This window comes from Sus scrofa, chromosome X (assembly GCF_000003025.6).
Source record: "Sus scrofa isolate TJ Tabasco breed Duroc chromosome X, Sscrofa11.1, whole genome shotgun sequence".
Lineage (NCBI taxonomy): Eukaryota > Metazoa > Chordata > Mammalia > Artiodactyla > Suidae > Sus > Sus scrofa.
Window position 1 is genome coordinate 28,571,857 of NC_010461.5, and position 26,189 is coordinate 28,598,045.

The window sequence follows — 26,189 nt, forward strand, 5'->3', positions numbered from 1 at the left end:
AACCAAGTACCAATGGTTTTTAGATGAATAACTCCATGTTGTAATGATTTCTGCATAAAGGGAATGCTTTAAGGAAAAAAATGTATTATTTATTTCAACTCTATTATGATGCCTTTCAGAGTCTAAAATATCAACTCTTGACTTTCTCATAAATAACAGAATTATTTTCCCATAGATATCGGGTCTCTAAAAGCTAGAAATATTAGAATATGAATATGACTTATTTCATATAGAATGAGAGCTAGAAACTGTTTATAACTCATGTTTTTTACAAGTGTCAAAGATAAACCTGATCATTATTTATACCTTATTTGATGCTACATATTTGGATTATTCCACCTAGAAAATATTGATATATGATTCAAATAATACATATGTAATTATCATCATGGCAAAAATCCATCTATCTCTAGGTAATTCAGAGACCTATCTAATTTTTTTTTTTTTGTCTTTTTGCCTTTTCTAGGGCTGCTCCCACAGCATATGGAGGTTTCCAGGCTAGAGGTCGAATCAGAGCTGTAGCTGCCGGCCTACGCCAGAGCCACAGCAACACAGGATCCGAGCCGTGTTGGCAACCTACACCACAGCTCACGGCAATGCCGGATCGTTAACCCACTGAGCAAGGCCAGGGATCGAACCTGCAATCTCATGGTTCCTAGTCGAATTCATAAACCACTGCACTACGACGGGAACTCTTTTTTTTTTCTATCTAATATTTTTTTAAATGTGTTTAATCTACCATCATTTCAAAAAGAGAGTCTCATACATGGGTAAGAAGTAGGCAATAAACATTTTACTACAGTATTAAAATGATCATGGACTCATACGCAGCTCAGTCACAAGTGAGTTTTCAATTTTTCTTCAGAAATGTCAATAAAAATGCTATTGCTATCAGCATAATATAACTAATTTTTTATTTTAAATAGTTTCATTCTCTACCCTATTCCTTTTGAATTACATTAGTTTATGTCAGAAGCCATAGTAGCACTGAGAGAGTGATGCAAGATACAAGAAATATGCTAACATAACTCAATGAATTCAATATTAGCCATTTACTTATTACAACTAAATATTTGAGATTTTTCTAAAACATATTAGAAGTTCTTTTAGTGAACTTCCTAGTTACCATGTCAGGATGCATCAGGTAAAATGGCATGTAACATATCTGTTAAAGGATTAGTCATGAAAAACTAGCTTCAAACAGAGAAACTCTTAGCCCTTAGCCATAAACTACACCATCTGCCTGATTTTATGATATAGATATAAAAGGTCAAATAGTGGGATATTTGTTGCAGGGATTAAACCCCAGTGGAGATGGATGTCAAAGGAGTAGGAAATAAACTCCAACTGTAGCACTGTCTTCATAAATGAAAGAAAATGAGCCAAGAATTCTAAATAGATATAACACCTCTCTAGTATTATAAGACACACAAAGGTTGTGTCCACTGAAGTATCATTTTACGTTTGTAATCTCATAGATGGATGTTTATAATTTGTTAGTTTTAGTAGGACATCCTATAAAACAAATCACATAAAGACCTCTAGACTAGATTGCTTGAAATTAAATTTATAGAAATTCCAATATATACTGTGATACATTTTACATTATAGTTTTTTCACTATATGAATGTTATAATAAAAACAATAATAAATATTATTTTAGGTACATGGTCAATATGGTTAAAACAACTATTTTGAGAATATTATTTCTGGAGTTCCAATTGTGGTGCAGTGGAAATGAACCTGACTAGTATCCATGAGGATTTGTGTTCAATCTCTGGCCTCTCTCAGTGGGACAGGAATCTGGCATTGCCGTGAGCTGTGGTGTAGTTCACAGACGTGACTCAGATCCCACGTTGCTATGGCTGTGGTGTAGGCCGGCAGCTGTAGCTCCGATTTGACCCCTAGCCTGGGAACTTCCATATGCAAGTGTGGCCCTAAAAAGCAAAAAAAAAAAAAAAAAAAAAAAAAAAAAAAAAAAGTATATATATATATATATATTATTTTCATCAACAGAAAAATGGATAAAGAATATGTGGTTTGTGTATATACAGAAAAAGACATACTATATGATATAACATATATGTGGAACTTAAAAAATATAACAAACTAGTGAATAAAAAAGAAGCAGACTCACACATACAAAGAACAAATTAGTGGTTACCAGTGGAGAGAGGGAAAGGGGGAAGAGCAATATAGGGGTAGGGGATTAAGAGGGACAGACTATTATCTATAAAATAAGCCACAAGGATATATTGTACAATACAGAGAATATAGCCAATATTTTATAATGAGTATACATGATATAACATTTAAAAATTGTGAATCACTATACTGTATACCTGTACATCAACAACACTTCAATAAAAAAAGTAACAAAAGAGTATTATTGAAAATGTCCTTTGTATTCAAATAATCATAATAGATAACTTCAATACTTCACTAAAGCAGGTTTATAATTCAGCTGATATTTATTTTAACTTACAGTTTATGACAGCCTCCAATTTATTCTTTAGCCAATCATGAATTTATTTAAACAACAAATATTTATTGAACATATACTATATGCCAAAAATTAACAGAATAAAGATGTTATGGGCTGGACTGTATCTGCCCAAAATTCATATGTTGAAGCCCTATCATCCTCCATCCCAGAATGTGACTGTATTAGGAGGGATCTGATAGATAAAGCCTTTAAAAAGGGCTTTTACGTTAAGCTCTGGTGGGCTCTAATCCAATCTGACAAGTGCCCTTATAAGAGGAGAAAATCTGGGTGCACGGAAAGATGCTGGGGATGTGTGGGAACAGAGGGGAGACCATGTAAGGACACAGCAAGAAGGCAGCTATCTGCAAGCCAAGGAGAGAGGCCTCAGCAGAACCAAACCTGTCAGTACATTTATCTTGGATTTCTAGACTTCAGAACTTTGGGAAAATATTTTTCAGCTGTTTAGGATACTCAGTCTCTGGCACTGTGTCACAGCAGACCTAATAAACTACACAGGCATACTTAAGTGAGGCTGTTTCCATAGCATTACAAAATGTCTCACAAAACTGAAGTTGTTACAAGTAAAGACGTACACATTATAGTGGGCAAATTTTAGAAAATACATTTCAGTTACTTGAGTAAAATTAATTTAAGTTGTTCTAGTAGAGCAGAGTTTTAATAATTTCTTCTGACAACTTCCCAAATACAAATACATTATCACTTTGTGATTTTATGTTTTATTTGGCGAAGACAAAAGTATCTAGAACCAAACAACTTGGATTAAACTTTCAGGTCAATCAATCGCTTGGACAACCAATGTGTTTGCGTCTTTCCAAATTACAAAAACATTTTAAATTCATAATATATTCTAATAATACCAGCAATTCTTTGAGGGATCAGTACCATTATCTCCCTCTGCTCATTGAAATCAAGTGACTTTTCCAAGAAGTTTATGGATAGGTAATTTCTCTCTAAGAAAATCATCACACCAACCGCCTAAAGAATTGTTTCAACTATTAAACGAGTATGTATTGAAAAGCAGTTGTAGGAGTTCCCCTCGTAGCTCAGTGGTAACGAACCCAACTAGAATCTATGAGGACACAGGTTTGATACCTGGCCTTGCTCAGTGGATTAAGGATCCAGCATTGCCGTAGGCTGTAGTGTAGATTGCAGATGCCGCTTGGATCCAGCGCTGCTATGCTTTGGTGTAGGCTAGCAGCTATAGCTCCAGTTCCCTAGCCTGGGAAGCCCCATATACCATATGCCACAGGTGCAGCCGTAAAAACAAAACAAAACAAAAAAGGAGTTTTAATTTGAACCAATATATAGAAGTGTTGATGGTTATTTACATTTTGCTTGGTCATAATATTTACATCAAACCTTCTAAAAATCACCAAGGGTGAACTATTTTATTCTACTCATTCTAGAAAAGTACTTATTAAATCTTTACAAATAGATGTTTAGAATTGCAGCATATTCTTCTTTAATGATTTCTAATACAAGAGAACATACACAACCTTCAGTAACACATGCTACTGCTTAAATCTCTCTTACTCTCAGAAAACTTCCAATGAACTGAATCTAAGTCACTTCTGTTACAATGTAGGCATGGTGCTTTTTCTGATCTTAGTGAAACTAGATAAGTGAATTAGAAATTGCTTACTCATACATGTGTGCCCATGGGTAGATTTTTGCAATGCCACATGCACAAGTATAAATATATGTACACAGTGCCTGGATTTGTGGATTTATATGTTTATTGCTTAGAAATATTGGCCCTAATTTAAATTAAAAGGATGGAGCTAAGCAATTGTTGGATTATCAGTCAGCGGTTATAGGCACTCAAAGATGCTGGTTCCTATCATTGCCTGAATAGATGTAACCAGTTTGTTAGACAAATACAAGAAACTGTAACAAATGGAATTGACAGGAAGGTAATTTTTTAAATCACTATATTAGGATTAGAAACCTCTTCTCTAGATAAAAAAATCACTCTTTCTCTGAGTTTCCATTTAAGTTTATGAATCCCTTGAACTTTTAGGACTAATGCATATTTTTGTAAAGATAGGTAAACATTATGAACATAAATGAAAAATGAATCATAACATCTCATGAAGTGATAAGAAGAAATTAATTTTTATTTAGGTCCTCATTTTGTCTCAGCAGTAAGAGGAGCTAAAGGCCAGTTCACTTACTCTAACACATTTTCATGGACTAAATCACAACTCTATTATCATCTAGGCTCAGAACCACACTGAGGAGGATTTTTCCTTCCCATTTAATTCACATCTCATATTGTTATACATACCAAGGACATTTTTCATCTGAATTCCTTTGTTTGGTTGAGTTGGTTTTTCAAAGCAAAAGTGAAAAATGTCTATCAAAAGAATACTTGGATAAAAGGAAGTGAGGAAAATTTGACAAGCCTGGGAGGTAAAACTTAAATACCTTGACCCCTGAATTTATTAAAGCCAGTTATAGAAAGTGAGAGCTAAACTGTGCCCAGCAAGATTGGCATTAAGAGATGAAGAGTCCCCAAGAGTATGTCCACTAAGGAAGAAACAATTACGTGCCATGGACCACACAATGCAGCAGCAACTGAGATTTATAAGAGAGGGAGGCAGCAAGCAACCCATCTCCTTTTATTGCAATTTCAGACCCTGGCATATACTCCTCAGCTAAATGAATTGTAAGTGTAATGAGCCTTCTGAAAACTAATTTATTTCTTGATTTTTCTTTCTTACTTGATAAAAAAAAACAGTACATTTAAAAAGGATAAACAACTTCATCTTACCAATGGTGAAATGGAAATAACATCAAACAACTTATTGAAAGAAATGAAGCACCCATTATGAAGCTAGAAATGGGGCAGAGTATTACTGACTAATGTTTAGCCAAGTCTATGATTCCCTTCTCAATTTTACATGTTTTCTACAAACTGTTAACTGAAGCAGTATACTATAAAATGGCATGTCTTATATCTTCACTGTCTAACATATGGTCCTGGGTGGAAAAAACATGTTCTGATGTATTAGGAAACAGTTATTAGAGGTTTCTCTGAAACTATCATTCTCGCTTCTGTTTAAATGATCCTGTACTCCTAACTGAATTGAAGGAACTCATGTCACTTCTAATGGTGCGGTTCACACATGAGAAAACTGACACTCAGATGGATTAAGTAACTCACCTAAGGCCACAGAGGCCAAAGGATTGAGCATCTGAGATTTGACCTCAGATCCATCTGGCTACAAGCCCATGCACTTTCCTGATGGCATTCACTCAATAGCGCATTCAACATGAAAAAAAACATGCATTGTGATTTGTGCTACATAATGTACAGTGAGATGTACAGATGCTGAATCCTTTTTGAGTCTTTTCATATTTAATTTTAGAAAGCGTTTGACTAGATGTAATTGAACATTTTATCTGAAATATCTTTTAAAAATCAAAAATCCATATTCTTCTAGGTTAAGAACATATGTTTTTTGTAAGGACTTATTTTTGAAAAGTAAATATGACTGATTCGTTAATGAAATTCAGCCTTTGTGATTGTACTAAAAGCATAGTGAGATTTTCAACTTGAAGAAGCATGTTCTTCTGTGCTGTGACGATCAGTTCCATATATTATTTATTTTTATGAGTTTACAAAGTGCTAATGAATAAATCTGGAAAGGCCCTGTTGTTGTTGCTATTATTATTTGTGAGTTATTATTTAATGTTCTATGCCAGCTTAATAAACTTTGCACACTCCACCTCCCACACATCTATTCAACTGGGATATCAGAAAATAAAGAGCAGGAGTCCTGAGGAGCATTTCAGCATGACAGTGTTCTTTCTAGCATTCATCACATTCCCAGGCACTCCTAGGTAGCTTGGGGTTTTACTCTTCCTTATTGTTTTATGACTCCCAGTCTCTGAACTTCTTGGGTGGTGGGGGGAGGTAGCTTATCCATGTGCTTAATGTCTTGTGCATTTCATACAGTGTGTGCCTATCTCAAAGCTGAATGCCATCACTGTAGTTATGAATACAGGACTTTACTCTCAAATTGTGTCTTAAAACCCCATTGCTTTCTCTTGCTGCTTCATTAAATACCTGTCTACCAGTCATTTATGGTAACTACAGGGCTATTTGTGGTGAATTTGAAGATCCATAGGCGGTGAGAGTCACATGTGAATTCCTGTACCCTCCCCTCTACCTCCAATTCTAAATGTTTAATACTTAAAATGTGCATATAGTAGAACCTCTAAATTTACTAATCTGCTACCCGCCACTAAGCATAAAATACAAATTGCATGAATTCTTGTTCCAGCTTGACTGTTGACCAAACTGGTAATATCTGTCAGCAAACTCTTTATCTTGCCATGGTTTAGCTGTCCTACTAGTGAAATGGACATAAGAGTGCCTGCTTAGTACCTTCCTAGCCAGGTCACTGCTAGGGTCAGATAGGTCAACAAATAGGAAAGTTGCTCTGAAGACCATGATGAATTATTGAGATGCCTGTAAATGGTAAGGATTTAGAACTTAGCTTTTGTTTCCAGCTGTGATAAATCTAGACATAATAGAATTTTAACATAGAATAGAGTGAAACATTTCAGCATGATACTAAATTTACTAGGTTTTTGAATTTACCTAAATAGTCTAATGAAGATTATGTTTTGTACAAGAGTTGAAAATGTTTTACTTTTGCATTTTTAAACCAAGAGCCTTCTCCATTACATGACTTATTTGTAACCAAGTGAGTGGAGAACACATCCCTCTATGCTCCAGTCTAACTTTTGGCACTGGAACATTCTATCTATAAGAAATCACACATTCTAATGTGTATATATAATAAAATGCACAAAATAATCTAGGTATAAGGGGATGAGGAGTAATGGGGATTGTAGCTAAATGGAGAGCTCATGGTAAAGTGGGCAGAACTATTCAACTCCTACTGATGTTAATATGCACAAAAACAGACATACAATTATCAGATCACTTCCCTTTTCCCAAGAGGCTAGAAATTCATAGTTTTATATAACACTTCCTAAATTTCAATAATAAATGTTAAGGGAGTTCCTGTCGTGACGCAGTGGTTAATGAATCCGACTAGGAACCATGAGGTTGCGGGTTCGATCCCTGCCCTTGCTCAGTGGGTTAAGGATCCGGCGTTGCCGTGAGCTGTGGTGTAGGTTGCAGACGCGGCTCGGATCCCGCATTGCTGTGGCTCTGGCGTAGGCCAGTGGCTACAGCTCCGATTTGACCCCTAGCCTGAGAACCTCCATATGCCATGGGAGCGGCCCAAGAAGTGGCAAAATAAATAAATAAATAAATAAATAATAAATGTTAAATACCATGGTGACTGAATGTGAATATATTTGTAATTTTAGATGCAAATTCCTAGAAAGATAAAAACTACTAAAACTGACAAAAAAGGGAAAATCTAGAAAAAGGATTTAAAATTAAAAAATGGAAATCAAAAATAAAAAGTCTAAGGTCAATTAAGTATATTGTATCTTCATCTAAAACTTCCCCCATAAAGAAAATTCCAGGCATAAATGGCAAGTTTCTAAGACTGCATAATAAGGGGCTTAAACCTAGCAAGCATATCATAAGAAAGGAAAACACAGGCCAGATCTCTTTCATGGACACAATGGGAAACCTCTAAATCAAATGTCAGCAAAGAAATCAAGCAACAAGTAAAAAGGATTACTCATATCATCCATGTTTGGTTTATTTCAGAAACTCAAGTCTATTTTAGCATTAGAAAATGAAACAATCTGGAGCTCCTGTCCTGCCTCAGTGGAAACAAATCTGACTAGCATCCATGAGGACTCAGGTTCGACCCCTGGCCTCACTCAGTGGGTTAAGGATCTGGCATTGCTGTGAGCTGTGGTATACGTTGCAGATGCAGCTTGGATCCCTTGTTGCTGTGGCTGTGGCATAGGCTGTCGGCTACAGCTCTGATTCAACACCTAGCCTGGGAACCTCCATATGCTGCGAGTGTGGCCCTAAAAAGACAAAAAAGAAAAAGAATGAAAATGAAGCAATGTAATTTTATATATTAACAGAATAAGGGAGAAAACTAAAATAATTCTCTCGAGTGATCCTGAAAAAATGTTTGATAAAATTAAGCACCCAGTTATTAAAAAAAATTCATAGAACACTAGGAATAAAAGGCATCTACAACAAGCCTACAGAAAATATCATACTTTATTTTGACCTACTAAAACCCTCACTTCTGAGAGCTAAAATGAGAAACAGATATTGACAAGAATACCATTGTACTAAGGTATGCTGCACAAAAATGCAAGAAAAATGAATAAAATGAATGATTGGAAAGGGAGGAGTAAAAGTGCTATTAATCACAAACCACCTGATATGTACACCTGAGTGATGCTACAGATAAACTACTCAAGTTAATAAACAAACTAGGAGTTCCAGTTGTGGCACAGTGGAAACAAATCCGACTAGTATCCATGAGGATGCAGGTTCAAACCCTGGCTTCACTCAGTGGGTTAAGGATCCAGCCATATTGCCATGAGCTGTGGTGTAGAATAGCAGCTGCAGCTCTTATTCAACCCCTAGCATGGGAACTTCCATATGCTTCAGGTGTGGCCCTAAAGAAAAAAAAAATTGACAAAACAAATATGAAGGGCTTATACTGGCCAAGATAGGTTTAGCTTGACTAAAGTTTTATTTGTCCCTTTGTGATGTAAATAGTCTACAACTCCAGAATATCTTTCTCAAGGACCCATTAGCCATCTTTTTGTCAAAAAGGGTAGGACTTCTGTCTCCCAGATTCTGGGAGGGTAAGAGCCCAACTTTGATAAGGAGAAATTAGCAAACACAAATGGCATAATCACAATGACCATCCAACTTCTGAATGTCCTCTAATGTTTTTATGCTATGATAGGGCTTAATGGGCTTTTTGATTATGTTATCCATAATCATATTCATATCCACAGTTCCACATCCATCTTTTTATCTGGATGTGGAACTATGGGTATGTGACCTCTGTGTAGTCTTCAAGCTATAATTATAATTTGTGTACTGTTTGGGGTACCCAATTTTTAAATATTGTGCCACAGTATAAAGTTTGGATTCTTTTCAGGGATTAATAGGGCCAGAATTCTCTTTAGACCATATCAGAATTAACGCTAAATATTCATAAAGAATATTACCATTCCAACACTGCCCCTGTAATAATTTTGTCAAGGTCACATAATAATTTTCTCCTATGAAACTGAGAGCTTAGGACACAGCCCAGGCTGAGGCATCACATAGATCTGGCTACCAGTCCAAGTTCTGCCACCTGCAAACTGCATGAATTTGGATTTAACCTTATTATACACTTTTTTATTTGTGAGAGATAGCATTGCATGTGAACTACATAAAATTCTTGGAAAATCATGAGCACACAAATGTGCCAATAATTATAACTACTGCTTCATGGGCAACAATTTTTGACACTTGGCTTAGTGGAATTATTTCTATCACATTTAAAGTTTTTTTTTTTTTTTTTTTTTGGTCTTTTTGTCTTTTTGCCTTTTCTAGGGCTACTCCCGCGGCATGTGGAGATTCTCAGGCTAGGGTTCAAATAGAAGCTGTAGCCATCGGCCTACGCAACAGCCACAGCAACACAGGATCCAAGCCACGTCTGCAACCTACACCGCAGCTCATGGCAATGCCGGATCCTTAACCCACTGAGCAAGGCCAGGGATCGAACCCTCAACCTCATGGCTCCTAGTCGGATTCGTTAACCACTGTGCCACGACGGGAACTCCTAAGTTATTTTAAACATGCTTTTTATTTACCAAGTATAAAATTAGAAACTAGAGAGAGACATCAAAAATATTTTCATCCATATTCCTCTTCATAAGTAACCTCTGTTTCTTAATTCTGTAGGCTTTAGCCTTTTTTGTTTCCCACCCCAATTATCCTAAGGGTTCATATTATAAACATTTTTAGTTACAAATTCCATTTCCAAGCCATGATAGACTAGGAGACATTATATCCTTTCTGAACAACTACATTCTAGTAGACTATTTTACATCTAAACAAAAGAGGCAGACTAATGGTACAGAGATGGCACCAAACAAACAAACAAACATCATGGAGTAGTCATAACTGCATAGAAAAACTAACTTCACAGATAAAAATTTGAATTGGTTTTGCTATATGAAGTAGGACTTTTCCCAGCAGACATGATGAAGATGAGAGTGACAGGAACAGCATGTTCAAAGACAGTGACATACTGAGCATCAGGAAGAGCTTGTAGGAAGAGAATATAGGTTGAGGGATATGAGAGGTGTAACAGGAAATAAGTATCAATAGACAGGTGGAGGGTTACATAATAAAAATCACTGTAGGCCTAGGTGATGAAACTCTCTAGAGGAGAGAAAGTGACTAAGGATTTTAGCAGACAAAAAAACTCTATTGTATAGGCTCTTGAGATTCTGCCCTGACTTCAATGTGGAGATTGGATCGAAACAGATAAGAATGCAGGCAAGGACTTTCAGGGGTTGATGATATGGGCTTTACCTTGGAAAATAGTACCAGGAACAAAAATGAAACAGTGACTGAGAGGCAGTTAAGCAATGCTGTGACTGATTACATTAGAGGGCTCCTAAGAGAAAGGAAAGGGATGAGTTTGGAAAGCCTCCAGGTTTCTGGTACAGGTGTCAAGGTGAATGGTGGTGCAATAAACAAAATCGGGGGGGTAAGTAAAATAAGAAAGTTTAGAGAGAAGTAGAGCACAATGAGTTACATTTCACCTTGTTGTGTTTGAGGTGCATTTTGAACTTCAAGGGGCACATAGCCAGAAGAAAATGGAAGAGAAGAAATTGGGCTCTGGAAAAAGGTCTGGGCAGAAGACATACAGGCTTATCAACTCATGCCTATTTTTGGCAGCACAACCTTCTGAAGTAAAACAGAGAAAACATTTTCAATAAGATAATACCACTCACGTGTCCCTTATCTCTGCTTAGGTTTTCCTTAAAATTCAATAATCCCTGGTCCTACAAACATTCTTTACAAGACGCTACCGTCCCTGAAAAATTCAGCTAAAACACTAAAATAAAAAGAGAATTCAAACCAGCACAGAATGCAATTATTAGTCCATATACATCTATACATTATGCCACATTCAAGATTGCATTAATTTACTAAGAATCTATATTACTGTGCTTTGATTTAATCTTAAATTTGTTAAATTTGTTGTTAAGTAAGGTCAGTCTCTCTCTCTCATTTGTGTATATATAGATAGATAGAGATATAGACATATACACATATTCATACATATGGAGAAAATATAAATACATTTATATATAGACATGCATTTCCATAAATTTATATATACTTACATTTACATATATGGGTGCCTATATCATTCTCATGTATGGATGGGAATTCAGAACTTTCTTATCAAAAACTTAAAGACATTGCTTTTTTAAGCAGTAAAATTTGCAAACAATAAATATGCCTTTTCTATTTTAAAACATGAAAAACAAATATGATACTTGCATGTGACATTCTAACTTCACGGGGCATTGCTATAAAACTTCTAAAGTAACCTGGGAGAGGAAATTGTCCATTAGCCACTCATGTGGGTGTGAAATTTACCCAGAGCCCCAGCTAAATCCTCAAATGGCTTCCTGCCCTCAAATTTTCTGAAACTGAAGTTTGAATAAAAAGAGTCCAATCATTTTCAGTCCAATCCTCTTGTGTGTAAATCGGATAATAGGAAGGACTGTATTAAAACGCATTCTCCACCAACTGACATAGGATAGGAAGGTCCATCATCTCATGAGAGGCTTTGAAAAATAATTCAGGAAAATCAAAACATTTTAAATTAATCCAATTCTGCTGAGTCAACCAACTTAATAGAGCCACCAAAGTATCTGTCTTAATAACATCACATAATATTTGTACAAATTGTTTAATGTCATTTGATGTAAAGTTAGTTTTCATGCCTTGATTGTAGCAAATGTATTATAGCTCTTAGAGACCTTTCTAACTTTTGAAAATTGTTCCTTTGTTCAATAAAGTTTATTAATGTCATCAGATGAGCAAGAAACTATACATGTATGCATAGTCTTATGTTTAATAATCTACTCTAAAACTGTATTTTTCAGGCTACTCTTCTTCAAGAGAGGATGCTTGTCTGTATCCATTTTTTGGTATACCTTTAATTCTCCAAAATTGTAGACAGTATCTTAAAGATTAGTCATTTGTTTAAATAGTCAAATGTTTAAAATAATCCAAACATTTTTTATATGCTAGAAACTCTCAAGCTCTGTGGCCTTAGGCACTTTAAGTATATCTATTTGGATTCTCAGGTGTTAACATGTACAGAAGAACAGATCTAAAAATGGAATTTTAATAACTCTACTTCTTCTCTGAAAAATGGTTCTATTAGAGCATTTTCTGTAATTTATTAGAAACAGCTATTTCCCTAGAAAAATAGGCTTTCTTTATTCTCTATTTATGGTCTTTTTTTTTTGTTTTGTTTTGTTTTGTTTTGTTTTGTTTTGCAGTTTTCAAATGCAAAAGGCCCACAGGACCTGTGTATCTCCAAAATACTTCCTTATTTATTTTATTTTTTTTATTTTACCTCTCAATTTTGTCCCTCCATTGTAAAACTGCTTTCTTCTTCGGTCTATTTTTTCCTTATAGTTCTTTTTTCTTAGTGCTTTTTCATAGTATAATGCTTGCTTATTTATTCTGATGCTTGCTAGAATGTAAACTTCATAAAGAAATGATCTGTTTAGTCCATACTTAACCTCAAAGACTAGATTTTCATCTGGCACCTAGTAGGCAGTCGATACATGTCACATATCTGTTGAATAAATGAGTAAATACAGTCTTTCCATCTGGAATTCTTTCCTACTCTCTACTGTCGCCCAATGAATTTCTACTGAATCTTTAACTCTCACTTAAGGCCACTTATGGAGGCCTTTCCCTACTTTCTAGAGCAAGATAAGTCATTTAGTAATGTATATGTAATGTATATATCTGTAACTTTGAACTTAGCATGGCCAAAATTTTATATTTAATTGTATTTAATTAGTGCAGATCCAGGAGAATGGGTGCCACGATTGTTGTCCCGATTCCCATTCCCACCATGGTAGTCCCAGACCCCATCCTGGCAGATAGCTGCTGCTCAACACATGTTTGTTGATTGAATGAATTACGGTGGAGTTCAGTATCACACTAATTATAATTTTTAGGTAAGCCCCTGTCTGCTTGCCAACCCTCTGGTAGCACCACTCTTCTGAACCTCAATGTTGTAGCCAAATTGGCCCTGAAAGTTCCAAGGGTGCCGTGTTCAATTGATATACTGTTCCCTCTTCCCAGAAACCATACCCATCTCCATCAATCCCTTTTATACACACTTTATACAGTTCCCTCCAATGTGCCCTTTAGATCATAGTTTAAACATCACTTTACTAGAGAATCATTTCATACCTTCAAGCTTTAGCTTAAATCAGACTAATTTGTTGTCACAAAACTTTGTTCCTTTCCTTAATAGAAATAAATTATGTCCATTTAAAAATATTTTCTCATTTTTTAATTATTTGATTAGTGTTTATTTCCTCTATTAGATTAAAAGTACCAAGAAAGCAGTTGCTATGTCTACCACGATGACCATGGATGACAAAGAATCAGGATTTAAATTCAAAAAGGGAACCTAAGAAATGGCTACCATTGCATGGGGGTTCCAAAGAAGGCAGGAGGCTCACAAATTATCCATTTCTGACCCAGGAATGTAGTGGCAAAATCTCTTTTTTTCAGTTTTACCTCTGTTACCCAGCATAATCCCTATTGACATAGTAAGAACATTACAAGTACTCACTGAAAATATGAAAACAGAATGGAGAATGCTTAGAAAAAGATATGGTAATATCCTCCAGGACTGAAGACTCCACATACATTATCCATCTTAGTTTTTCAGCCAGGATATTTCTCAATAAAATTAGTTAACTGGCACCACTAGTTACAAATAAGGCTCTCTGTGTACTAATATAATAGAAATCTCTAGAGTTAAGGACAAGTTTCTGACCTGAGGTGACATTTCTGAGGGACAAGCTGAACCTTTGAAAGAGAGAATCAAATTAATTTACAATAGACTGCACTTTTCAGAAGATTCTCCTTTATAAGTCATGCCATCTTTCAGAATCCCTAAGCATATGTTCTGACCTAACTTTGTTTTTCTTCAAACCTTTCAAAAAGAAGACTTCTAAAAGTCTTTTAAAGTTAGAGAAAATCCAACTTTTAATAGAGTTCACAGAACTAAGTCAATACATATAAAGATATTCTATGAGGAGTATTTTTAGAGTTCTAACTCCAGAGAGTAAGAACATCTCTCTCTGTTATTGAATTAAATCAAAGGCCTCCCTTCCTAGTTCTCTCCCATCTGCATCTCTTTATTAAAGACAACTGAGTATCTATTTTGAGGCTCTGGTACTTCAGCAAATTGGAGAGAAATGGATTAAGGCATTGTGGTGACCTGAGAGACCATGGAGGAGGAAAAAGGGTGGGGGCAAGGTTCAACGGGAAACTGGTCTTTAGGAATGAGCTACAGATAATGAGACCTTGCTGAAATGAAAGCCCTCAAGGATTCTTCTCAGGTTCCCGTCCTCCCTTTTTTCCCCCTTTTATTGAGTCAATATACCTGTTTCTCTTTCCTCAAATTCTTCCTGTTACTTCTAACAGAATTCCTCAGGGACCAGTATGAAACATATGATAGTTTAGTCTCTGAAGCATACACGGAATTCCTGTCACATGCAGAAGAAATTTGTGTTGCTGCTCAAGTGATTCCTCTAATGGATTTTCTCCTGACTTTTTATCCTTTATTATTTCTTCTCTCCTCCTCCTTTTCCAACATCTCTTCCTCTTGTCTTTCTTTATAATAATTAAACTGGGTAAGACAAGATTATATATTTTATAAAGAACTTAAGAAAGAATCACCGAAATTTCAAAGTCAAATGAGAACCCAGCATTCCAGGGCAATTCAAACCAGTGGTATAACACGGTGTAGAATTCAACTGTGAATTCCTCTGGGGCTGAGGAAACTGGTGGAATGGTAAGAAAGAAAGGCCAAAGCAGGCCTTTTTTAGACACTAGTCTAGATTACCTAAAAGTCAGGTGACAGGAAGAGGCTATATAGAGGGAAATGAGGGCATCAAAAGAATAAAGGGGGTAGAGGGGAAAAGAGGAGTCTGGGAGGCTTTGATCATCCTTAATTAATCATTTTGATTACTAATTAAGGAGGGGGGCAACCATGGACAAACATGGACTGAGTTTGTGTGAATTCATAATAGCCAATATATGTGCAGCTATCTTAGCAGATGTTTCTGGGTCAAAGAAATAAAGGCAGAAAATAAGGTAAAAAATGAAAGCAAGTAGGATAATAAATATAGAAAAGCTTAGGAACACTACTCTTAATTTATCTTACCTAAGGTCTAACCCAGTCACCATCTGTGAGTGCTATGGACTGTTTTTCAAGGCGGCATAGTCCCACAGGCATTACCTTGGAATAATTATATTTGAAATCTAGTTGTACTAGGTCTGGTGAAGCCAAAGTGGCTGTTTTTCAGGTGTTAATTTAACTGGAATTACTCTATGACTTAGAAAATTTTCTGCCTTAATTTTTAAAAAATCAGTGGTCCTTCTAACCTCTGCCTCCCAAACTTCTTTTATCTTTTCTGAAAATTTCTGACAAACATTGAATACTAGATTTTTACCCATCTATAAGCAGTTATAACATTATTGTATTAGAACTATGGAATTCCTTAAAATGGGTGTAGCAGTGGCCTGTCAGTCCTTTAGCCAGTTGTGTGTGTGTGTGTGTACAATAAATTTGGTCATATATGCAATTGTGCACTATAATATTAAGTGTAATAAACCTTTTAGAGCTATAACCCCTGCAATTTCATTGAAACATAACCAATTAAGATGAGTCAGTAATATATATTAAATGCTCGATTGTAGCAGTTTAACAGTTTTGTCTTTCTCATTTAATAATGGAAAGTGAGATAATATTGTTGGAGATTGGCAGTCTAAGGCAGTAACCTTAGGAAATGACATTTCACTGGGATTAAAAAAAAAAAAACTACAATTCACACAAAAGGAGCAAAAAGAGAGATAAGGTTTTAAGAAATCACCTTATAGGTTAGGTAAGAGAAACTACATTTAGAACAACATCGGGCTTATAGGGTGATATAAACTCAAATTGATTGGATCCTTAGACATGTCAGTCTATTGATCCCTAACTATCACATAGGAAAGGCAAGCATTTGTTGTATACATTGAATGCCCAAAATATAATCTGTAGTTGTGCATATATGTGAATATATGTATCACATTCAGAATAATAAACAATTGTACTTTCCCTTAATGTCAATATTTTAGTTTATGTATATATGCTTTGTTGAAATTTTTAAAAATTGACAATAAAATTTTACCATTTCCAATTAGGAAAAAATATTAAAAATATGAAAACATCTACATTATCCTTTGTTAATATGTACTAGCTATGTTTCCAAGGACACAATTACTATAAGTCAGGTTGAATGAGGGATTGAAAGGCTAAGTATCTGCTCCAACAAAACTTCCATGACTTAAACATCTTGCTATGTCCTCATCAAGACTACAACTGAAAGCTTCCAAGAAAAAAATATACTGAAGGTGTTAAATTTCTTTGTCTCTCTTTTTTTTGGGGGGGGGCACTTGCAGTATATGGAAGTTCCTGGCCTAGGGGTTGAATTGGAGCTACAGCTGCTGGCCTATACCACAGCCACAGCAACATGGGATCCAAGCCACATCTGCAACCTACACCTCAGCTTGTGGCAATGCTGGATCCTTAACCCACTGAGAGAGGCCAGGGATCAAATCTGCATTATCATGGATACTAGTTGGGATCTTAATCCACTGAGCCACAATGGGAACTCTTAAATTTCTTCTTATTTGATTGAATATATCTTTTTGTGTGTGTGTTTTAATCTTTTCATCTCTTAGACTGTAGATTTGAAGAAAGCATAAATAAAATTCCTCTGACCAGTTATCTAATACATGGTATTCAACTATAATAAATAAATAGATCTGCATTTACACATTTCCCCAAAGTCCAGGAAGCTAGTGTGAGCAATGAGTGTATAATGAAAAGGAATTATGCATAAATGTCCTATGAACACAACATAATTTGAATTAGTTTAAATACATTGCATTCTAAATATTTGTCATAAACAAATTGTATTTTAAATTTTCTAAGTATTTTCTGAGTTACAATTAATTATTTTGAATGATGTATTTAGTGAATTAAAGAAAATAATCTGACCTTAAGCTGTTCTTCCAAAGCAGCAGTTGCATGATCTCCACTAGATTCATCGACTACCACCACCATGTGCGTGAGAGAATTGACCCTGACTTGTTCCTGCTCTAGGTCTTCCTGAAGCACCTGAAAGATAAAAAAAAAAAATAAGAAAATTAAAATGATAGCCTATTGATCTATATGCCAAAAATATTTCTTCCCAAATGAATGTGATTTATTTTGGGTAATTAATTTTTTATTAGACTAGAACCATTTCAAGCAAATTTTCTGCTATGGTGCTCAGCAAAATGTGCACATTTCTGTCAACTGAATGTGAAAGTACAGAGAGAAAGAGCATCTGTTGAGAAAGGCATGCTAATATGTGCTGCCAGTTATCCCACTTCCTCTCGCTTTTCTCTTAAAATACTCAGCTGCCTATGGCATCTTCAATGTCTCATTCTCTACAAAGTTATGTTATCAACCAAAGCAACACTAACTCTCAACACAAAAGACGCTTCCCAATGCTGACATATTATTTGTTCCTCTTCACTAAAAAATATTTTGTGTTCTCTAGTTACTCTTTCCACTTTCTTACCCCATTAGTCCCTTTACCTAACTATCCCATTAAAACATCTCCCGTAAAGGTTGCCATCGACCTCCAGGTTCCCAAATCCAATAACCAGTTTTTGATACTACCTAACTTGACATTTCAATTACTAACCTAATTAATCACTCCTTCATTCTTGACCCTCTCTTCTCTTTTCTTAAGCTTCATGAACCACCCTCTCCTGATTATCCTCCCACCTGATCAAGAACTGCTTTTTAGCTCTTTTGCTGGTTCCTTCTCTGCTCTAATATAAATGAGATGTCAACTCTCTGGATAAAAACCAATGGTATTCCATTACACTAAGGGAGAAAATCCAAATTCTTTACCTGAAATCTTTATATGATCCAGCACCTTCCTACCACTCTATACGTACAATATAACTGCATACAATTCTTGCCCTCTGACACTGTTTCAGTCACACTTGTCTTCTCTCTCTGCTACAATGTGTCAAGCTGTTTGCTCTACCGGAAGTGCTCTTCTTCTGTATCTTTAAATAATCTCTCTTTCTTATCATTCAAGACTCAGTTTAAGTATTACATGCTCAGAGAGGCTTTTCATGAAGATAGGATCTAAATTTGCTTCTTACTATTTCTATAACTTCTTTCTTTTTTTAATTAAAGTACAGTTGATTTACAGTGTTTTATCAATTTCTGCTGAATGGTATAGTTATTAGGCATACATACATATGCATTCTTTTTCTCATACTATCTCCCATCATGTTCCACAATCAGATTTTTCTTTTAGTTTAGTCATTTATTGTTTGTGGAATATAAAAGATCCACTAGAACAGAGACACCCTTTGTCCTTCTCACTACATATTCCAAGCAACTAAAGATAAACAAACTTTTGTTGAATGAATAGCACCATGAGGAGAGATGAGGGCAATATGCACAGATGAGTTTGGCCCTTTCTGATTATATAAAGATTATAATCTATTGGGAAGGATTAGCTTTTTTAAAAAAGTATAATTATAATTACACTAACAAGCACATATAACCCAAAACAGTATTCCAATCTTAAAAAAAAATCAGTGTATAAATATTTGTAGAGAAAAACAGGGGTAAACAGAGGAATAAAGAGACAGTAACAAAGGAGGAGTAAACAGAGGAGGCTGCTCTAGATCCAAGATACTCTGCTCCAGTTCCTCCAAGATCTTATCATGCTACACTAATTACTACCTGGAAATCCCCAAATAAGAATGTAAAATTCCTAGTTATCTAGTACTCTTCTTAGAACATTTTTAAAAATATAATATAAGGAGCTCCCATCGTGGCACAGGTGGAAGAAACTAATCCAACCAGGAACTATGAGGTTATGGGTTTGATCCCTGGCCTCGCTCAGTGGGTTAAGGGTCTGGTGTTGCCATGGTCTGTGGTGTAGGTCGCAGACATGGCTAGGATCCTGCATTGCTGTGGCATAGGCTGGCAGTTGTAGCTCCAATTTGACCCCTAGCCTGGGAACCTCCATATGCCATGGGTGTGGCCCTAAAAGCTATGTATATTTGTCCTTATGTATAAGAACAATGAAGCAGGTTTGGGACAAAGTCTTTCACTTTTTAGAAAACCTCTATTCCCTATTTGTGAAACACTGATGCTTGGCACCTATCAGACTAGCTCTTAGTTATTCAAACCCTATGGCAGATGTAAGGGAACCTATTAGGATTAGCTACATCGCAAACTCAAATGCTTAAGCATTTTTATCCTACGACTTTTATTTTCAAGTCTCAACATTTTAGAGCACTATAAAATCACTTACTTTTACTTGCTCTCTCCAGATTTTCATGGTATATTTTCAAGTGAAGCAATTTAGAATAAAATGACTATGCATCTATTTTGTGTGCAGAGTCTATACTGCCTATCACGCTTTTGACATTCCAGAGCTTACACTGGTTAATAAAACTCTTTCTGCCATGAGGCCGAAAATGGAAACAGTAACATTCAGAGTTGCCCTTGAAAGTAATGTTGAGTCTGTGTTTTCTGAGTTATATAAGCCAGAACTTAGAACATTGAAAATGTGTCAGTCAGGAATGTTTAAAATAATAATTAAAATAATATATTGGTGTCCAATATATCATAAATTTGTTTCTTTAATTTGGCCAGTTATTTTTTCCTGTAACTGAAGTATGATAGTGTATATAATTACATATATTACAGGCAATTCAGAAATAATGCTATACTATTCACATTTTTTATATGTACATTGTTATTTTCACTGTTTTCATAGGTTTTAAACAAAGAAACCTAAGAAAAATCATTGTTTGGTCCATGATGCACATACTTTAACACTCAGGTTGCATCTTTCTAAAGCATATGTGGTCAACTATACTAGTTATTTTCTCCAGTACTTAGATTTGTAATTTTGTTTTATTTATCTATTTGCTTGATAATCAGAAATCATATCTTGCCATATTGATCAGGGGTTTACATTTCATGCTTTGGCTGAAGTACTAACATGAAGTATCACTAAAGCTAGTTGTGAGTTGATAGGTTTAAAATCAAACATGAAAGATATCTGAACTCATAAAGAATTCAGATAAATAAGGGAAAATGGGAAAGTTTCTCCACAATGGATGAAAATCTTGAAGAATATATAGCACTACAATAGATTAGCATATACTCTATTTAAGTCATTTCCAACGTCTCCTTTTCTTTTCTATGACTTTCAAATTATACCTTTTCTTTTACTCCTAATCAGGGGTTAAAATAGAAAAGGTTAAATTGATCTTTCTGAGAATACTCAATAGCTGCGAGACTGAGTTATTGAAATATTGTAATCATATTTCCTATTTTCGTAGACCTCAACTCTGAAAATAAACATTATTGGGTAACAGTATTAGCTAATCCTCTGTTTATCTGCAAAAGACAAAAGACTATAAAATATCCAATGCCCAGATTTCATTTTTTTATTTTATTTTATTATTATTATCATTATTATTATTATTATTATTTGCTTTTTAAGGCCCCTCACCTGTGGCATATGGAGGTTCCAAGGCTAGGGGTTGAATTGGAGCTACAGCTGCCAGCCTACACCACAGTCACAGCAATGCCAGATCTGAGACGAGTCTATGACCTACACAACACCTTACAGCAATGCCAGATCCTTAACCCACTGAGCGAGGTCAGAGATTGAACCCATAACCTCATAGTTCCTACTCAGATTCGTTTCTGCTGAGCCACGATGGGAACTACTCAGAGTTCATTTTTGAAAAAAGAAGTTGATTCTTAGAAGTAGCAAAAATGCCACAAAGAAATTAGTGTGTTTAAAAAGTTAAAATGTTCTGCCAACCTATATATCTGTGAATAAGTGTTTTGATCACTGACATAAAGTACACCCTCCTGCTTCTTTCTTTGAAAAAAAAACATAGATTCTCAAGACAATTAATTTTTAAAATACACTAAAGTTTTTAAAGCTATCTTACAATTAATACTAATTAAATGTTTACTTCTTACGGATTTGAATTTCTCATAGCTGTATTTATATAATGGAGATTTATGGTTGATTTACTAATTAAGCCTGAAATATAAGCCAAACTATTCCAAATACAGATGTATCCCTAGAGAATTACACTAAATTTTTTTTTCTATCAGAAGATATATTCAGGAGTTCCCGTTGTGGCTCAGTGGTTAACAAATCCGACTAGGAACCATGAGGTTGCAGGTTCGATCCCTGGCCTTGCTCAGTGGGCTAAGGATCTGGTGTTGCCATGAGCTGTGGTGTAGGTTGCAGACGTGGCTTTCATCTGGCGTTGCTGTGGCTCTGGCGTAGGCCAACAGGCTACAGGTCTGATTAGACCCCTAGCCTGGAAATCTCCATATGCTGTGGGAGGGGCCCAAAAAATGGCACAAAAAGACAAAAAAAAAAAAAGAAGATATATTCAGATTAAAATGTTGTAATATATGATTGTTAAAGTTTTTCTTTATTGAAAGCATATAAATTATTTATACACACAAATACATATTAGGTATTTTATTATGTATTTCTTGCCAGTATTTTTATTAAAGTAATGCATTTGTTACACTTAACAGATTTTAAAAAATCTGTCATGCTCCTAATTAAATTTTTATACCGTTATTAGATACAAATGCCATCAATGTTTGCTTTCTAATGTCAACTAAAAATATTTTTTTCCTTATAACAAGAGAAAAGGCCAACAGTAAAATTTAACATTAAAAATGCTTAGATTTTGTTATACCCCTACAAATAATTCTATATTTTATAAATTATTCTCTAGCTAAAGAATCTGACCAAATTTGTTGTTTCTTTAGCACTTAATCATATTTTATGAATTAAATGTGACTTTTCTTCTATTTCCTTCAAATATCATTAGTGGTACTGAATTCTTCTTGCCCTGACCCATGTCAAGTTGGTCTTTAAACCTGGCTTAGAACAACCACTGAAGAGTCACTTGAATGTTTACTCCAGACTTATGTTTTTATCCTTTCCTAGCATGCATGTGAAATAATGTTTGGAAAATAAAGGCATGGAAATATGTAAGGCTAGGGGACTATGAGATTTGATGTTTAGAGGTGAAGAGCAACAATGAATACAAAGAAAGAGTATTAGAAAACAAAAACAAAGTTAGGTCTCCAGTAAGTTCTATAGGAGGCCTTACAATACTTCCTTTGGTCACAGTATATGCTCCGGAACATGAAACAGGAAGGGATGATGGCTGCCTATGCACATAGTTTACTTCATTACTCCTTCTACGTCAACGATTAACCAATAGGAAAATGCCGACACTTGCAGATCTAAACACACTAACACAAACACACCTCTAGGAAAAAACACCCATCATGGGTTCTGCATGGATTTTAAGGCCATCTACTTCTTGCCAAATACTAGTTTAAATTAATATGATTAGAAACATGTTTAATAAACTATTAAGTTTAAGTAAATTGCAGTTTTTAGCTTAACCAAATAAATGTACACAAAAGGAAAGATTGATGAGAAGAAAACTTGTATTGAATATAAAAACCTGTAAAAATCTTAAGAAACCAGAAGAGTTTCTAAGAACATGGGATAAATCCAACATCTAGGAAAGTATTATCTTAAAATCCAGCTCAGGAACCAAAAAATCCCTAGATACTTATCAACAATTAGGTAATACAAAGCATTTGGATGTGAATTGATTTTATTTTCAAATAAAACCACCCCAGACAAATCAGGAAGAATAAAGATTTCTTAGGAAATGATAGGGGTGGGGGCTGGCAGTGCATCATTCTTGCAACATTTCTCTTGTGGTTGTTCTTATGTCCTTCTTTGTACACTTCTGCATTGGGCTAGTTTTTCTATTCCCTAGTCTGTCTATTCCCTGAATGAAATGATCTGGAAATGACTTGCCATTTTTATTTTCAGTCCAATATTCACTTTACTAAGCCTGACTGGTCACAGTATTGTCTATTTCTCCATGAGGATCTATTTATGGTATGAAATTGTATTGTAAATTTTGCTAAATATTTAAAATAAGCTTCCTTAATAGGCTCTCTTAGAACTGTTTTCTTTTCTTTCTTTCTTTCTTTTTTTTTTTTTTTTTTTTTTGTCTTTGTGCCTTTTCTAGGGCCACTCCTGCGGCATATGGAGGTTCCCAGGCTAGGGGTCGAAACGGAGCTGTAGCTGCCGGCCTATACCAGAGCCACAGCAATGCAGGATCTGAGCTGCGTCTGCAACGTACACCACAGCTCATGGCAACACCAGATCCTTAACCCACTGAGCAAGGCCAGTGACTGAACCTGCAACCTCATGGTTCCTAGTCAGATTTGTTAACCACTGAGCCATGACGGGACCTCCGTAGAACTTTAATTTTAATATCCACTTACTTAAATGTTATTTCATAATTATATTAGTTTATATAAGAACCCATTGTTTCTTACCTTCTTTTTAGAAATAAGTATTTATGTTTCTCCCAACTCCTAAGTATCAAAAGAGGGCCCCAAAGACTATGTCAATAATATTTTAAAGGTTTTTAAAGCACCTAATGCTTACCAATCCCAGGAAGGGGGCTTAATAATGTGAAAAAATTCTTTTAAAAACAGCTAACAATTAGCATACCCCTACATCTTTCAGAATATAAGGATAAAAGGACATAGAATGGATGATAGAGTGACAAAAATGCATTCATGTTTAAAGGTGTGGGATCTAAAGTCAGATTTCCTGGTTTGATTCCTGCATGTATTTCTAACCAGATACATGCCCTTGGAAAAGTTTCCAACCCACACCCACCCCTCCTCAGCTTCATTATTTTCAGAAGTGGAATAGTAAGAGTACACAAAAATTACTTGATCTTATTTATCAATGAATTCAGCAAAATAGTAGGATACAAGATTAACATTCAGAAATCAGTTGCATTTCTGTATACTAACAATGAACTACTAGAAAAGGAATATAAAAATTAATACCTTTTAAAATTTCTCCCCCCAAAATTAAATACCTAGGAATAAACCTGGTTCTGCTGTCGATGTCCAAAGCATTTTTCTTTATACTCAACAATTTCCACTGACATTGCTTTCATTCAGGCTTTATAAACTTCCTTCAATGCCTTCCTAACATATTCTGGCCTCCTGTTCATCTGTGCTCTAATTTATCTTACAAAATATATCTTCCCTAAATAAAAGATAAATTTCCCTAAAATGTCACTCTCCTCGGTTTATCACCATTAATGGCTCCCTATTACCCACAGAGTAACTCCAAATGCCTGAGTCCTGAGTTCAATAGCCTCCGTGATCAGGCCATAGTCCTCTAACATTGAGCATAGTGCAGCACATGACCTAAGCAAGTGACATACCCTACACTGCCCCACCAAATTTCCTTTGTCCAAACAAATCACTATTTTTTAATATTTTCAAGCCATCTTCCATATTATGCCTTGTATAATGGTCCCTTATTTTTAATATTTTCAAGCCATTTGCCACATTATGCCTTCTATAGCAGTCCATTACCAGATGAACTAGCATGTGGGCTTCTCAAGAAGATTCCATATACAGTAGGTCTCTGTATTCTTCACAGCATCCATTTTCCTTTAATAAGTGTTTGTTCAGTGAGATGGAATAGAATGCAATGGAATGAAATGAAATGTCAAATACTTTGGCAGGATTACACCTAAACCATCCCATTACATGACTATCTGGATCATTTTAAAGGGCACCAGAAGAAGATATTTCACAACCTTAGAAATCCAAATGTTTGTGATTAACTAAGCTTCAAGGAAAGTATAGGTGACTGAGCTTCTAGAAGGTCATTTAATTTGTATTCATCAGTACTTAAGATAGAATATTTACTAAAATCATAACATGGTGCACATATCACAATTCTATCTGCAAATTCTAATGACTTGTATGGTAACAACTATGTTGATGCTGTTACTAAGTCAATGTAACTAATAACAAAGGTCTAAGTAAACTAAGCTTTAAACTTTATTTCAGTATGACTGTGATACCAGACAAGATTCCTAAGTCAAATATTTTCTTTTTGATTAAAATACCCTCCAAAAGAGTAAACTTCTTTCCCATTAATGAAAGTTCAAGCCCACAGCAGACTTTTACTCCTCTATAATATTGTCACTCCTTCAAGGCAAATCCTTTCATTCCGTATCAACATCACTAATAAAATCTTTCTCTTAAGACAGAAATAACCAACCAGAATTATTTCTGACATGTTCCTTCACAAGAAGATTGAGAGGTTCAATTTGTTCACTCCCAAGAGAATCACTTTTGGGTGACTCAGATCTAAAGTAAACCTCTAAATTCTTTCCCTAAAGCAATAGCAATGAAGAATGACTGGTCTCTTCCAAATTTTGCAGCAAATTGAA

The 26,189-nt window shown here is 35.2% G+C and overlaps 1 protein-coding gene across 14 annotated transcripts in view; it reads right to left on the reverse strand.

Moving 5' to 3' along the window:
- DMD (dystrophin) overlaps positions 1–26,189 on the reverse strand; it is a 2,622,506-nt gene that overhangs the window by 1,543,634 nt on the left and 1,052,683 nt on the right. For all 14 annotated transcript variants that reach the window (XM_021079543.1, XM_021079551.1, XM_021079550.1 and 11 more), the window contains 1 exon segment: positions 17,806–17,925. In XM_021079543.1, the coding sequence (XP_020935202.1) occupies positions 17,806–17,925 (120 nt within the window).